We start from the raw sequence: 15,025 nt of genomic DNA on the forward strand, positions 1-15,025 counted from the left end.
CATTATAACTGATATAATAACTTTAGGCTTTTGGTTTGTTTCAATTTTCAAATGTATATCAGGTGGTGCATGTTTGTGTGCCAGAAAGATGCTTTTAAATAGCCAAGTGTGACCCACCAACAAGTACCACTTCATCACTAATCAAACATTTCGAGTGCGAACTTTGAAAATTAATCATCTTCAGAAAGGTGCATTTTACTACAACCTCTTCATACGAATTCGAAATATCAAGCCTCCAAAGTAAATCCTAAAAATCAAGCGAGTACCTACTAAACCATACTCATGATGCATACTTTGGCTTGGAAGTACAAATGTTTCCTTATAGTGATCAAGCCAATTACAATACCATTTGATATTGACAAAGAGGCATGAATAGTAAGAGACAACATAAAGAGTTGTTTATGATACAAGGTTCAACTATAGGTGCATTTGCTATGCTACATTGTAAAGAATGTTTCCTATCTTTCGTTTTAATGCTTACATAGCATTGGGAAAAAAATTCGATCAGAAATTGCAGCATTATTACTAAAAAGCTGTAAAATGAAACTTGTACATTTGGTACAACATAGCCATTCGATGTTCCGGATCTGGACACAATGACATATCCTCTATCCTTACAGAGGTTGAATCTTGTGCATCTCCTTATCCTGACTGCTAATACCTGCACAACAATAGGCCAGTCTGTAACCACATAAAGGTCTCTTTGGGATAACAGTTTTAAGGAAACACATAAAACTCTGGCAAAGAAACAAAGGTTATCCCATCTGAACAGAGTTTAGTATTCTGCAGACAAATTATACTTTGCAGTTATCTTCTCCTCATTAACCTTCATTCTATCAATGATAGTTGTCGTGATGCTTTGCACAAACGGTTAAGAAGCTTAGCATGATACTTGAAGGTTCTAGCAAGAAACATAAAATGCAATTGGTCAATGGAGTATATAGTTGGCAATCCTGTCTCTCGAGGGTCACTTGTTGGGATAGTTAATTTAGTGAATCAAGCTTTGCAGGAAAGATAGTCGAGAGTGTAAATGAAAGCAAGCATGGCAAGAAGGACATTGGTTGTTAGAGCACATCTGATCTACTAGACTTCCATCTTGAAAAGACAAGGTCGGTTAATTTACCTAAATATGCTTTTTAGTTTGATACAACTATTGGACAATGCTATTTCTGTACAGATGTTGGTTCAGGAAAGCCACTGAAGGGACATGTTAAGATGACTGATAATTAGAATGTCACTACACTACAGCAACGATGATTACACAGACTAGATAGTTGGTTTTTGTCTATGAGAAAGATCCATTGTGGATTCACCAGGAAATAAGTTTGGAGGTTAAGAAACTAGCTGGGCTGTGTTTGATTGTCTTCTGACTCCACACTTCAAGAGGCAGCTTGAAATAGTACCAAAGAGGTAAGCACACATTAACTGATTGCTCTACATCTAAAGTTCTGAGAAAATGATTTAAAAATGTTCTGAGCAGTTGATGCCTTTTTTTTCAAAGTATATCTTCCTGCATTGAGTTGTTTACATAGGCAGAGCTGCAAAGTACACAGAAGTGAGAAACTTGATATGACATGTATCTGGAGTTTGATCACCATAAGCATGTCTTAAGAGTTCATGATCAAACTTGGACACAAGATTAAAAATATTGATGAAAAGGTACCAAGGAGATACGAAATGCCACTTCACGTCCAACCCCACCCTTTTCTCATATAGTCCTTTTCAGGGAAGAGGTTGGGAAGCCAGGTGACTACTTTAGAACTCAACTTTATATGATTAGTTATTTTTTAAACAGAGAAGAACCACAGTGAAATCAATCATTTTCTAACTTCAAGTGTATTCCCGTAAATGCTTCATGGCCGGCTTTCAGTGAATTAATTACTATAATTTCTTTCACTAACATCACATGAACACCTCTCTCTTATTGAGGACCACTTCAAAATAACAAAACATTTTTTCCAGGAATTTCCACTACACTAATTTAACAGGAAAGGAAGCAGAACTCAAACAAAGAGATCGTACATATAATAATTTCAAAATTTTGAATTTTTCTTACCCAATTACTCAAGAAAGTTACAGAATTCCCAATCTTCTTTTGACAGGTCAAGGTACTGAACACAGCCATCTTCAAACATGATCTGTTAGGGGATGGGGAGGTTAAAACAGAAATCATCAGCCAAATCTAACCAAGTCCATTATACAACAAAGAAAAATCACAGCTTCCTTACAAAATGTTTTTTGGTGATGGCATCAAACCGTTTTACAATTCCAAAGGACCTGGGGAACATAGAGTATATAGGAGTCCTTAGCAATGGGATCTGAAAAAAGTAAAACTTGAACAAGCACAAAAAAAGAAACCCAAAGAATAATGGCCAGCTGAAGTAAGGGTTTCCTGTGAGAAAATTCATTAGAATCTTAGCTACTCCCTTGTTTTCAATTTGTTTCTCTTACTCTTTTTTTTTAAGTCTTTAGTTCTAAGTTTCCACATGACATGTTTAAAACCACAAGAATAAAAGGCATTTTGGTACATATTACATACCTTTAGTTCAAGACCACAAGATTCAAAAGTCTTTCTTTATTTTCTTAAACTCCGTCAAGTAAAAACCAAACAAAGTGATCTCATCCCATAACCATAAAGAAGGACCTCTCTTTCAGGATCAGTCCCGTCCCTCTTGAAAAGGACGCCAGGTGTACCACTTTTTCTTTTGGACATGAGATTTTCCAGATGGAACAAAAAAGACTTTCGGAGTAAGAAAAAGAAACTATTTTGCCTATTAAATTGAATTTGGACCTAACTCAACCCAAAAGCTAACCAAAAGAGGGAAGGATCGTCAAAAATCTTTATAGAAAACAACAATACACTCCCTCAACCAATTGGGACATTCTAACACTCCCTCTACGTCCAGGCAAGACATTTAGAACATGATATAGCATAACTTAGCGGCTCAACATTGGATAATTTCAGCAATAGGACGAATCTTACTTTAATACCATGTTAAAAAATGAAATTTGGCCTAACTCAACCTCAAAAGTTAATTCAAGAAGTGAGAATTGTCTAAAATAAGAAGACAACGACCCACTCCCATCATCAATGTGGACCACTCTGAACGCCCCTATAAATCAAATTTGCAGAAGCATCACATACCTTGTGTTAGAGGAGCGAATTATTCTTATAACTTGACCAATGCAACTACGAGGTCGCCTTATTTTTATGTCAGAATCATAACCTGTGCTTCCTGAATAGGGAGGATACAAGTTAAATAGAAGATAAACTAAAGTCACCAATGCAAAAGTCAAGTAAGTTGCAAACAAGAGTAGCCTACCTATTGGTGAAACTCCAGTTTGATAAACCTGGTGAAAAGATTAAATAATGTTATCATGTTCATTATTGTAAAAGCAAAATGTTCGAGATTCGAACACATAGTGATGGAAACATAAACCAATATGTTTTGTATTACATGTATTTAAGGGGTTTATTACTTTCATTTAAAATTTCCTATTTAGGGAACATAGCAGATGCAACTCCTTTGATCCTTATGACATACTGCAAATAATGGCAGAAAAGCAGAGAGACTAATAAAAAGGAAAGAACAAGTAGCTATATTATTTCCCTCAACTATGTTCTCATTTCTTTTTATCAATTTTAGATACGAGATGACTAGTTAATTAGGAGCTTTTTTTTACACTGTAACTAAGAATAAGCACTAAAGTTGCCAAAATCATATCTCCTGACTGGTGAAGCTATAGATCGTGGTTCCTCAAGAATCCAGGTCTACCTTTATCATCTAAGTTTGTAAAACCGAGACACATATCTACAATCTTAACTCAGTAATGGAAAATCTGGCTCTAGTGAGGATACCGGCCACTGCCAAACAAAATTAGACTCTGCCGATCATCCAACTCAGAACACACTTTATGTGCTATCCCGCAGCCCTTGCCCTTCTACCAAAAAAAATCCACCCCCACCCCAACCCCACCAACAGACACGCACATTTACCCCTCATGATCCAAGCTATTCCTCTCCCTTGAACTGAGGGTCTACCAGAAATAGCCTCTCTATCTGCCAAGGTATGGGGTAAGGTCTGCGTACACTCTACCTCCCCCAGACCCCACTTGTGGGACTATACTGGGTGTGTTGTTGTTGTTGATGATCCAAACCATTCCTCTTAGTATAAGTATTTATGACATTTCAATTTAGAATAAATCTTGTCATATGCATGGGAAGATTAATCTTCATGGTCTCATTATTAGGCATCAGAATAGGGTTCTTCTACGGGTCTGTCCAACTGGCTAGAAAAATCAAGGACACTACTTTTTCTTAGATTGTAATTTAGGAGAACTTCTCGTCTACCTTCAAACTAAACACAGGAATTGAAGAAAGATAAATGAGTGAATAAAAGTACAATAGCCACCTCCGTTATCAATTGAATCACAGGAAACCAGCAAAAATAAGTTCTCATACACGGAAATATGCATCTAGTCAAGAAATTTCCAAGCCAATAATTACTATTATTGGTAAAAATTCCAAAGCAAATTACTGAAGCTCATCAAGAATCACACAAATGCTTCCAAATCTCTCAAGACTCAAGTTATAGATATTGTAAGAGATACATACATGACGTGTAGATAGAAGTGCTTTCAATTTGGGAGAGGTGGCAGCCACCTGACATGCCACTATCTTTAATGCGGTATCTGAAGCAGGGAGTTTTGGTTTGTTAGGTTTAACGCCCAGCTTTCGCCTACATCTTACAGCACCACAGTGGCAATCTTGATCTGCACCAAACTGAACAAACCTGCTACACTTGTTAGACTCAAATAGGCAATGTACATTCCAAGAAGGTTTTCTTCTAAAGATATTTAAGCTCTCAGAAGAATAACACACTGTACACATTACAGGTGGAAAAAATTTAAGTAAAATTAAAGAGCAGCCTCATACTGGTAATCATAAGTCAGATGCTCGCCCCTTTTAATGTCTCGTGTCGCAAATATGCCAATTCTTGTTTCACCATCAATCATCCTAAAAACGCCGGACATGGAAATAGAATGTAATATAGAGTTGAATCTCTGGGAATGAAGGTTGAGGATATAGAAGTATGATTAATTATTAAGCTATTTCTATACCATTTCTGCATCTCAGTATTTGGACAACAACTATGATTAATGTATCTGGATTTGTTGCCCTTGTAAGTGGCATCAATCACCATATCCCGATTGATTTCACACAAGTAGAAGTTTGTTTCCCCACTATGCTTCATTTTCCAAAGCCTCTCTTCACATGTTTTGTCATCAATAACTGCAGTGGTAAGCATAATTCCTTGCTAAATGAAGTTCAGAATGCACAAAATATAAATTATTCCTCAAAATATAATCAAAAAGTGAAATAACTCACCTTCTCCAACATACTCTATAACAAAGTCTCCTCGTTTGATATCTTCATCTGCCACAATTCCAGAGCCACATTTTTCAGTCTGCATGTTACATGTCAACAAACTTGACCAACCATGTATATAATGACCAAAAGTTTGAGGAAGAATATGATTGCTGTACATTTTTCAAAAGAATGCAAAGCAATAAAAGGTGAAAATGAAACTTCTTCTAATTTCTTTCAAAATACATGAGAGACACAAAATGACACAATAAACAGATTAAACAATCACTCCCCTCTGGACGTCCTTTTTCTTAATGTAATAACTCTAAGACTGCTCTACAGATATTCTCTACAAATCAGCAGATATCAGGTTCATGCTATGCATTGTTTAACATTGATTTTTTCACTCCTGGTCAGGGTCTATAAAGTTCATGAGACCAAGTTAGAATGGTATTCACTGTTTAGGTCAAAGACAGATGTAGAATGAGTGTCACTATCTTGATGACAAGGAAAGTCGTAATTCTCTAGGTAACTAATTTTAGGCAGTATTTTCCTGGTAATCAAATTGGCAGTAGACAAACTTAAGCAGAAGTAAACCAAAATGAAGGAATAAGGGAATTGCAACCGTCACAAGGATAATTCAGCAACCCTTAAAGAAATAAACCACAAACAAGAACATTGGTAGAACTTCCTTCATTTTCTCTTGTTTTTAATGAAGTAATTGATTTCTTTGATGGCATCCAGTAGATGCAGAAAATGAAGAGTACAAAGTGCTAGAAAATTGGTGAAACTTCTATTCATTCTACCTTTAAGAATAGCTAGAAAACACTTTGATGAAAATTGAAATGGGGAGCTCAAGAGCTTCTTTACTTGGTGAAACAACTGTCAAGAAAGGAATAGAAAGAGACTATTCACTAGGATGACAATTTATCCAAGTCCAAAATACTTTTTCTTTTAACTTGGTAACTTGGTATTATATCACAAAACAATACATGGGTTGTATTGAAACCTTAAATACAAGTGTACTCCAAATTTCACTGCTCTATGATTAAATTGAGTCTAGAACATCAATAATAGAGATAGTGTCATTTGAGTATAACTGATTACACCAAAAAACTAAAAAAGAAGCAGTTAAGTTTAACTTTCTGCACATTGTTCAGTATGCTCTCAACACATCTTGAATTCCTCTCTTTCCAGATAGCCCACCATATAGCACTAGGGATAATTCTCCATCTACTTCTGTCTTTTGCAGGGACCCCTTCTTCCTCCCAGCTCATTAAGGCCCCAGTCACTTTCCTAGGCATGATCCAGAAAATGCCTTTAAGGCTGATAAATATTCTCCATAATTGTTGGGTGTACTTGCAAGTCCAAAATACTTTTGTTAAAGTTAATTGCAGTTTTGGTATTTGTCTTTAGACGGTTCGTTCAATCTCAAATCAAAACTACGTATTTTTTCCCAGATTCAAAAAGCTCTGAATGTGTGTTAAATAAAGACCTCCTCCTAATGGTATTGTTTCAGGGAAGAAAAAGAAGTATGTGCTCAACTCACAAGTCTTTTTATTGCACTTTATCTTCTTCATTCATATGGTTTATGCATTTCTTGTCCTAGGTCTTTATGTTCTGTTCATAATGTTCTAAACTTTCTGAATACATGTGAAATTGACATTCTTATTCAAAACTTAAAACTAGAATCATGCATTAGATATGTGTGGTAATATACTTCAATATTAATCAATACTAAATAATTGTAAACACATTATTTTCCGGTTATAAATCAAACAATTTTGATACTAAACAATATTGACATATACTAACACCAGTCATTTAGACATTAAAAGATACATCATTGTGAAAAAAGATATTCAAAGAAACATTTCACGATGAGTATGGATTTCCTCCCAAAGTGATAACCATTTTACCTTATTCCATTCTATTTGCCAGCGATAGAAATTCTCAGCCAGTGTCAAATTTACAAATATATATTGAGTCTGACACACTACAATCAACATATAACCCACATCGAACAATTATCATATGTGTTGGTAATAATCACATAAGAAAGTATAATTCAATTGAGAAATACAAGGAAGTGAAAGTCTATGCTATGGCAAAATCACAGCTCAAGGTCAATGATCAACTTTCTAGTCCAAAAAAGGTTCTTCTTTTGAGAAGGAAAAATATCAAAGGTTCCAAAGAAGTTTAAAACAATTTTATTTGGGCAATTTAAGTAAAATTTATTGAAGCGAGTACCAATGAGGTACTGCAAAATAGAACAATTCAGAATTACAAAAGTTACCACAAGGCATCACAAACTGTCATCTCAATGAGTAGTAGTTAAAAACAATCAAGCAGCTAAAATGCATCCATCAGGTGATATTTGTTCAACTATCTGAAGCTGCTCAAAGTTCTTAAAGTGTCTACCTTCACTAATTTCATCTTCTTCACAGGACGTTGATGGAATGGCTTATTCAGACAATAACTCCCACATTTACAACCCGAGGAGCAGCTAGACAACATTATGCTGTAAAATTTAAGAAAAGTCAAACAAATTACACACTTCTCTAAAGCTGTATCAAATTTCCCAAATAAAATGCTGAAATAAAATCTTTAAGCTGCTTATCCTTCCAATCAAGCAAATATATATAACACGTCTAAAAGAACTGCCAAAGAGATCTAGTACAATATAAGATTAACCAAAAAATAAATAAAACCATAACGATCTAAATGTAAGAAAATGAATGCCTAGATTAGTCACATGTAGGGGTGTGCATCGGTCGATTCGGCTTATCAATTTTCAGTTTGTGAACACGCTAAACCGGTAACCAAACCAATAAGATATTTATTGTCGATTTTCAGTAAATCCGTGTTTGGTGTTTAGCGGTTTAATTTTCTATTTAACCGATAAGAAATTGTTCATATGATCATATATATATTTTTTTTATGCCAAAACACAACATATGATCATATATACATGATGTTCATAAAATAGAAATAGTAGCAAGAATAGAAGTAACACAAATTAAAACACTATCTAAAACTAAAAGAGTTTCAATGGGACGAAGGGGGATAAAAGGGCACAAATCTAAGAAACTCGAAAGAAGAATTTTGGTCTACGAGATGTGTCACATCTCCTACCAATATACAAGGTTAGTTGAATCGCCTAATACAAGAGGAACTCTTTGTGTATGAATGAAGATACTTCGAAAGTTACTTTAGATTATAAGTTTGAATCTCGATTACGACACTTTCATTTATCTTTTTTATAATTTTCTAGTTAGAGTTCCTACTCAATCTAGTTAAAGCATTAGAAGACTTGTAGCAGTATGGTTGTCAACTCATTCATGGCTTTTTGATCCCTTTTGACAATTAGTACTTTTGTATGGTTTGGAATTTTGAATTTCTAGTACAACATGCATCTCAATAGTCGTGCATGTGTGAACCTAGAGGGGAAAGAAAACTAAGGTATTTAATTGTTATTTACGAGTTCAAGTTTTATGCATTAGTAATACGTAATTTATAAAGTAATTACAAGTAAGTTTTTATGACAAATATTAAGTAATAACATGATAATACAAAAAGGGACATGTTATAATAAGCTAAACTACACTGCAAAAATTTTTTGTATGTTAAGTGTATATAACTTCAATCCTTTTTTATACACGCATAAGTCTAGCTAGTTGCATGGAAAAGAACATTCCACATAATAAATACTAAAGTTTTTCTTCCTAATTGTAGACCCCAATGTCCATTAATTTGACTTATAATAACAAATCAAATTAATGAAGAAGATCTATTAGTGGCTGAGATCAATAGACAAACATATAAATGTAGTAGTTGTGAAAGTTGAAATTTACAGTAATAGCATAGCAAGTATAATTTCATAAGTAGAATCTGAGAAATATTGTGTATGCAAATCTTATTCTTATCTTGAGAGGTAGAAATATTATTTTTGATAGAAACAAAATTATTTTTATTATATATACAAAGTCAAAATTAATTTATGTATATAAAGTAAATATTGAAACAAACCTTTCTCTTTTTGTTATATTTATTTTTACACATTTTAAATTGATTAATAGTATTTAAAGGTCTTGAACCACTAAAGCATTAGAATATGTCAAATGCATGTGTTGAAATTAAGAGTACAAAAGGCTAGGGTGTTTATAGTTTTTATATATACTCTTGATTATGTTTTTATTTGGATTAGATACAATGCACCAACCTATCCGGCTAGGAAATGAGACAACGCTCAACTATCTACTCACCTTCTACCCTAATTAACGACCTCCATAACTCTAAGATCATGTCCTCGGAAAGATAGAGTTGAACCATGTCTTGTTTAATCACCTCTCCCAAATACTTCTTCGGCCTACCTCTACCTCTCCTAAAAGCCACTCTGGCCAACCTTTCACACCTCCTCACTGGGCCTCTGCGCACTTTCTCTTCGAATGCCCAAACCTTCTCAATCTCACTTCCCTCATCTTATCCACCACAAAACCTAAACCTTTTATGTTGCCTCCTCTAGGTCTGCAGCTAGAAATTACACCATGGAAATAATGAGCAAATAGAAGACTCTCACAAGAATATAAGCAAAAAATGTCACTGGGATTTATTTTAAGTATAAACGCCGAACCTAAAACATGCCATATACAATATATTCACACAGACTTGAACGGAAAAGAGAATGCACGTAACAGCAGGAAGCTATCAGCTAAAGAACCATCGAGAATAATTAATGTATAGAGCTGATATTTCCACAAATGTATGTAACAGTTTTCCAGTTTACTGACTGCCAATGGAACTTAATCTAAATCATCCTCACCCACAGAGACAATCCTTGCCACACACAACAGAAGTTTCTGCCGTTGAGCTGCAGGAACAAAATATACCATCATCTTCTAGACGTCGCTTTACCTTCTTAGTGAGGTATAAATCTTCAAGTAGTTAATACCAACAGAAGAGAAAAAAGAAGAGGATACAAAGAAAGATCACAAAGATAAAGGACTATGAAGGTCAGACAGAAAACCTTAATGAAAAAGGAAATGAGATGAAGCACAAAGATCTTATCCAAGATATGCAGAAGTGAACAGTGTACGTGTAGGATATAAACTATCACAATATGAAAGAACATCTAATAGATAGGCGAAGAATATCATAGGTAACAAATATCAAGACCATCAAATGAAAGGATACTGCGCTTAATAAAGGTATAGGGCATTGACTGCCATTTATTTAACCAATCTGGAAGTTCAAAGTCAACAGGATCACCAATCTCCTTTATTAGTTTGCTGAATACGTGCCCAATTCCACCATGAATAGCAGTCTGACCACGGAAAGAAAAAGGCATATTAACAAGATAATATATTTTTGCATTCTAAAGTAATCTCTTCCCAATCAATTGATTGAGACGATTGGAATCAGCAACGGCATTCCCAACTTTTTATGTATGTCAATAAGTATAAGAAGCTCTAGAACTAAATCATAGAGAACCATTGTTTCTTAAATACAACCCAACATCCACAAAAACAAAAGGAATGGGCTTTCTAACTACATTAAGTGGATCTTTCTAGCTACAATATATTATTAAAATAATTACAAATATAATAATCAAATAAAAACTACTATAAAATTTAACTCAAAAAATGTTCCAACAAACATTGTCGGCACTACGGGCAAAAAAATTTCACAATCAGCATAAGGACATGACCCAAGGCACATGCCACATAACCAAATGGAAAGAAATTGCCCCATGTTTTTTTCCTCCACTAGGATTTCAACCTGAGATTTCATGGTTTTTCAACCACTTCATTAACCACTAAGCCACACCCTTGGGTGCATCTTAGGCCAACATAAAATGCAAGGATCTTTCACTAAAATAAATAGGACAAAGGAAAATAGAAGCATCACATAGGACTGGAAGTGTGTAGTGGATGGATTGAAGTCAAGGAAAACATATCCACTATGTTCGCCTATATTAGCTAGTCATGCAAATAACATAAAAGAGAATCTCAATTTCCTATATATTCAAATTGAACAGGATTAAAAATCATCAAACTCTCTTCTTCACATTTTGCAAACATGAAGTAAGGAATGTGGAGACAAAAGTAAATGCCTAAATCAGACAAACCAGCCAGCAGAATAAGAAATTAAAAGTTCTAAAAGCTACTGAATCACCAACTTGAAAAAGTTTCAGACTTCTTGACTTGGAGTAAAACTACAAGGAAAATATATTGCAATGGAATCCCTAATTATTAACCGGAAAAAAGGAATCTCTAATTAGCTTCGGAGGAAAGTTTTGTTTCCTCGATTGTCCACTAGGAATGCTCGTATTTGTTGTACTCTTTCTGGTCTTCAACACTCGGATGCCCAATTCTATTATTTAAGCGGACATCAAAATGTCCCAGGGAGTGGGCATTTCATGATTTAAAGCTGTGAAAAATTCATTTTGACAAATTGGAGTTCCAATTGAAACCTGCAAACACCACCCACCCCTAACCCATAGAAAGTAGAAAAAGCCAACTCGTCCCCACCGCGGTAATGAAGAAACTAATGCTTCCAAAATAAATATTCCCACTGTTATCCTCGATAGGTACTGAACTCAGACTTGAATTCAAGCCACTGGCTAGCTGCTAGCTAGTCTTTTGGCTTTACTGGAGTTGCTCCAGCAGCTGACAATTTACTATTGATTTTGCAGTATATCAAAACGTCCTGACTTTACCAAATGCCTCGCACCAACCCTTCTCCTTTAGAGGTCTAGATATGTTGCTTCATTGATTAAAAAAAATACCAAGAGAGAGCAGAAATAATTGAGATTCAAATATGTAGAACAAAAAATGTAACTTGTATAGCACACAATATAATAATTATTATAAGTATATAGCACAGAGTATGATATCACACGACATAATATCTTTGTATGTTAAATTGATATAGACAACATGCAGACAAAGAGTATGAACCAGAAGAAGTTAGTATCTGAACCTTCATAGCAGGCATCACTTTGACTGGCACTGGCTATAACACTGATTGACTATAACCTAATAATGGTAAAACAAGGAATCAATTGATGTGCAGAGAAGCTGATATACAAAGTAGAAAATTGCCAATTAAGATTTACTAAATACCACATCAATCAGTATAAAATTGCAGATTAAAAGGAAGTTCATGAAAATAAAATGCATAAATTAAGGACTTCAGCAGTTTTATTTATGCCATTGCTGGGACAATGAAGTTTCTGATAATGCAACCACAAAATTTCCACTTCCTTTCACATGCTACTCTCACTTAATGGATAATCTTAAGACAAGTTTAGAATTTCGACTCTTCAGTTTTTTCCACCATATGTTATCCACCACTTCATCTACATTCATAATATTTCTTGAGTGTACCTGAAAAGCTGATCTGAGCTAATGACCATTTAGCCTGTTATTGCTCGTCCCAGTTAAATTTCAACCTTGACCTAGGCAGTTCAAGAAAACAGGAACAAGTCACTTTTCAAATTGCAGAAACTAATAACGGTTGCTCCAGTACCAAACTGTACTGAAGGAAATTAAAGGGAGAAGCAAGCAGGCCCTTCTTATTAAAATGGTCAATTCAGAGTTTATACTTGCTATATGGAAGGAAAGGAATGCTATAATTTTTTAAGGGAAGGTGAAACAATGTAAACAAATAGCAAAAGAGATAGCTTGAATATGTAATGTTCAAGCTTCTGACGCCATGAGGAGAAAGCTGATGAACTGCAGCTTCCGAAGCAGCAATTAGGATGAACTCTGATGTCTCAAGCAGTAGCTGTTTTCTTATTGCGTATTATTGGATAGCTATTATTTCTTATCCCTTGTTTTGTTTGGTGTTCAAAGAGTGTTTCCTTTCAGGTTAGTAGGCTGAGTTATAGACTTGCTGGTTCGTAAATACTTGCTTGGTAATTAATACAATCTGTGTTACCAAAAAAAGGAAAGAAAGAAAAATAGGAGAACTACCAGATGGAAAACAAACAATAGACGTGGACAACACTGAAAGCTTGGCTAATAAATTAGTGGATCACACACATTTTGAAGAATGGTGACTTTAAGAGGAGTTGGGAATTGGAAAGATATCAGGATAGAGTATGTTCTTAGCGCATGTTTACATCAAAGTGGGCGATGATAGAAAAAAATATTTTTAAAAAGAAGATGTGTTAGGAAATAGACCCCTCAAAGATCAGTTCCCCGCCTATTTAGCATAGTAAATAATCACAATGCTGTCGTAGAAGATTACTGGTTTAAGTCAACGATGGAGTATTTCCCTTAGAACAAGGTGCAATGATTAGGGGAGTAGGTGAAGTAATTGGAAATGGAGGAAATGAGAAGCTATGTGTAGATAATAGATAGCTTCTACAGTCAACAATTACAACCAGATAGGATGGTATGGAAGGAACGTAAAGGCAGCCCGGTGCACTAAGCTACCACAATACTCACGTTCCAAGGAAGGGCCGGATCATAAGGGTATATTGCATGCAGCCATACCTTGCATTTCTGCAAGAGGCTATTTCCACGACTCGAACCTACGTTGCATTTCTGAAAGAGACTATTTTCACACATCAAACCCGTCTGGTCACATGGAAGCAACTTTACACGTTACGCCAAGGCTCTCCTTCAATATAGACCATAAGTATGGCCAGTGACAGTTCAAGATTAGGGGATTCGAGAAATAAAAGCGTAGTGTTTGGAATTAACTTGGAACCTCAAGGTGAATTTTGATCCCCTAACCACTAAGCTAACCTCTAGTCTTGTATTCAGGGTATTCAAAATCTATATATATACACTAAAACCTAAATAAGCAAAAAGTAAAAGGAAGATCCAAAAATCTGAACATCTATTCAACTACAGCTCATAAAAAAAATCAAAATTCTCAGTCTCTGATGCACTTAGAAAATCGAATAAAGAACCTGAAAATTTAAGCCAAACATGAAGAACAAAGAAATTAACAGCAGAATTGTATAATCTAAACAAACAATTCAACCATAATTAACAGCAGAATTCACCATTTCAGTATTATTATTTTTTAGCAAAGAGAATCCAGACAAAGAATGAAAAAACTAAGTAAATTTCGGATAAAGTATCAAAACTGAAAACAATTTTCGTCCAAAACCCTAGTGAAACAACGCACTCGGACAAAGCAATTAGAGTAACTGTTTGGTTAATTCATGAAAATGAAGCAGAAAAAATAAATGAAAAGGAAAGGAGAAGCCCAAATACGAAACCAGAAAGACAGAGAGAAGAAGTAAACCGGTTTCCGGCGGGAAGTCTGCGGCGGCGATGCTCGTCGGAGGAGAGTTGAATATGTGAGTGAGAAACAGGGAGCAACGCGGGAGGTTACAATATATCGTTGGATATGTAATTTACAAAATTACCCCTACGTTTTGGGTAGACAGTTGAGCAGTTTTGATAATTAACAAACTTGCATATTCTACCGAGGTAATATTATAGTAGTAGTTAATTTGTTTATAGACATTTATGGAGATATCTTAAAATTTATAAATAGGTTTTAACTATTATACTTATTACACTAATTTAACGCATCTATAATATTCAATGTATCTCTAATATTCAATGTATATATAACAATCAACTGCAATTATATATCTTTATTATGAGAGAAAACTGTACAATAACAATCTTG

General features: G+C 34.8%; 1 protein-coding gene across 4 annotated transcripts; it reads right to left on the reverse strand.

Moving 5' to 3' along the window:
• Positions 1-414: 414 nt before the first annotated feature.
• On the reverse strand, positions 415-14,710 carry LOC125866593 (histone-lysine N-methyltransferase ASHH3-like). Of its 4 annotated transcripts, none has more exons than XM_049546873.1 (15): positions 14,633-14,710; positions 12,757-12,827; positions 12,350-12,405; positions 10,562-10,691; positions 10,191-10,302; positions 7,790-7,889; positions 5,390-5,468; positions 5,122-5,293; positions 4,937-5,017; positions 4,616-4,793; positions 3,324-3,351; positions 3,146-3,236; positions 2,229-2,277; positions 2,060-2,138; positions 415-664 (listed from the first exon to the last, which is right to left on the reverse strand). In XM_049546873.1, exons 3-14 carry the CDS (start codon positions 12,362-12,364, stop codon positions 2,061-2,063), a joined length of 1,113 nt encoding a protein of 370 aa, XP_049402830.1. In that variant the 5' UTR covers positions 12,365-12,405; positions 12,757-12,827; positions 14,633-14,710; the 3' UTR covers positions 415-664; position 2,060. The 4 variants fall into 4 exon arrangements, with proteins under 4 accessions (XP_049402830.1, XP_049402829.1, XP_049402831.1 ...); XM_049546872.1 differs by having other exon boundaries at positions 415-661; positions 2,057-2,138; XM_049546874.1 differs by lacking the exon at positions 14,633-14,710 and adding an exon at positions 14,607-14,631 and having other exon boundaries at positions 415-661; positions 2,057-2,138.
• Between the last annotated feature and the right edge of the window lie 315 nt (positions 14,711-15,025).

The sequence above is a fragment of the Solanum stenotomum genome, chromosome 6 (assembly GCF_019186545.1).
Source record: "Solanum stenotomum isolate F172 chromosome 6, ASM1918654v1, whole genome shotgun sequence".
NCBI classification, from domain to species: domain Eukaryota; kingdom Viridiplantae; phylum Streptophyta; class Magnoliopsida; order Solanales; family Solanaceae; genus Solanum; species Solanum stenotomum.

Bases quoted from the DNA above. Each gene is read 5' to 3' on its own strand.
- LOC125866593 (XM_049546873.1), bottom strand. The intron at 7,890-10,190 runs GTGAGGATGATT...TAAATTTTACAG, and splicing joins GGCAAGGATTGTCTCTGTGG to CATAATGTTGTCTAGCTGCT. The intron at 4,794-4,936 runs GTATGAGGCTGC...CAAGTGTAGCAG, and splicing joins CATCTGACTTATGATTACCA to GTTTGTTCAGTTTGGTGCAG.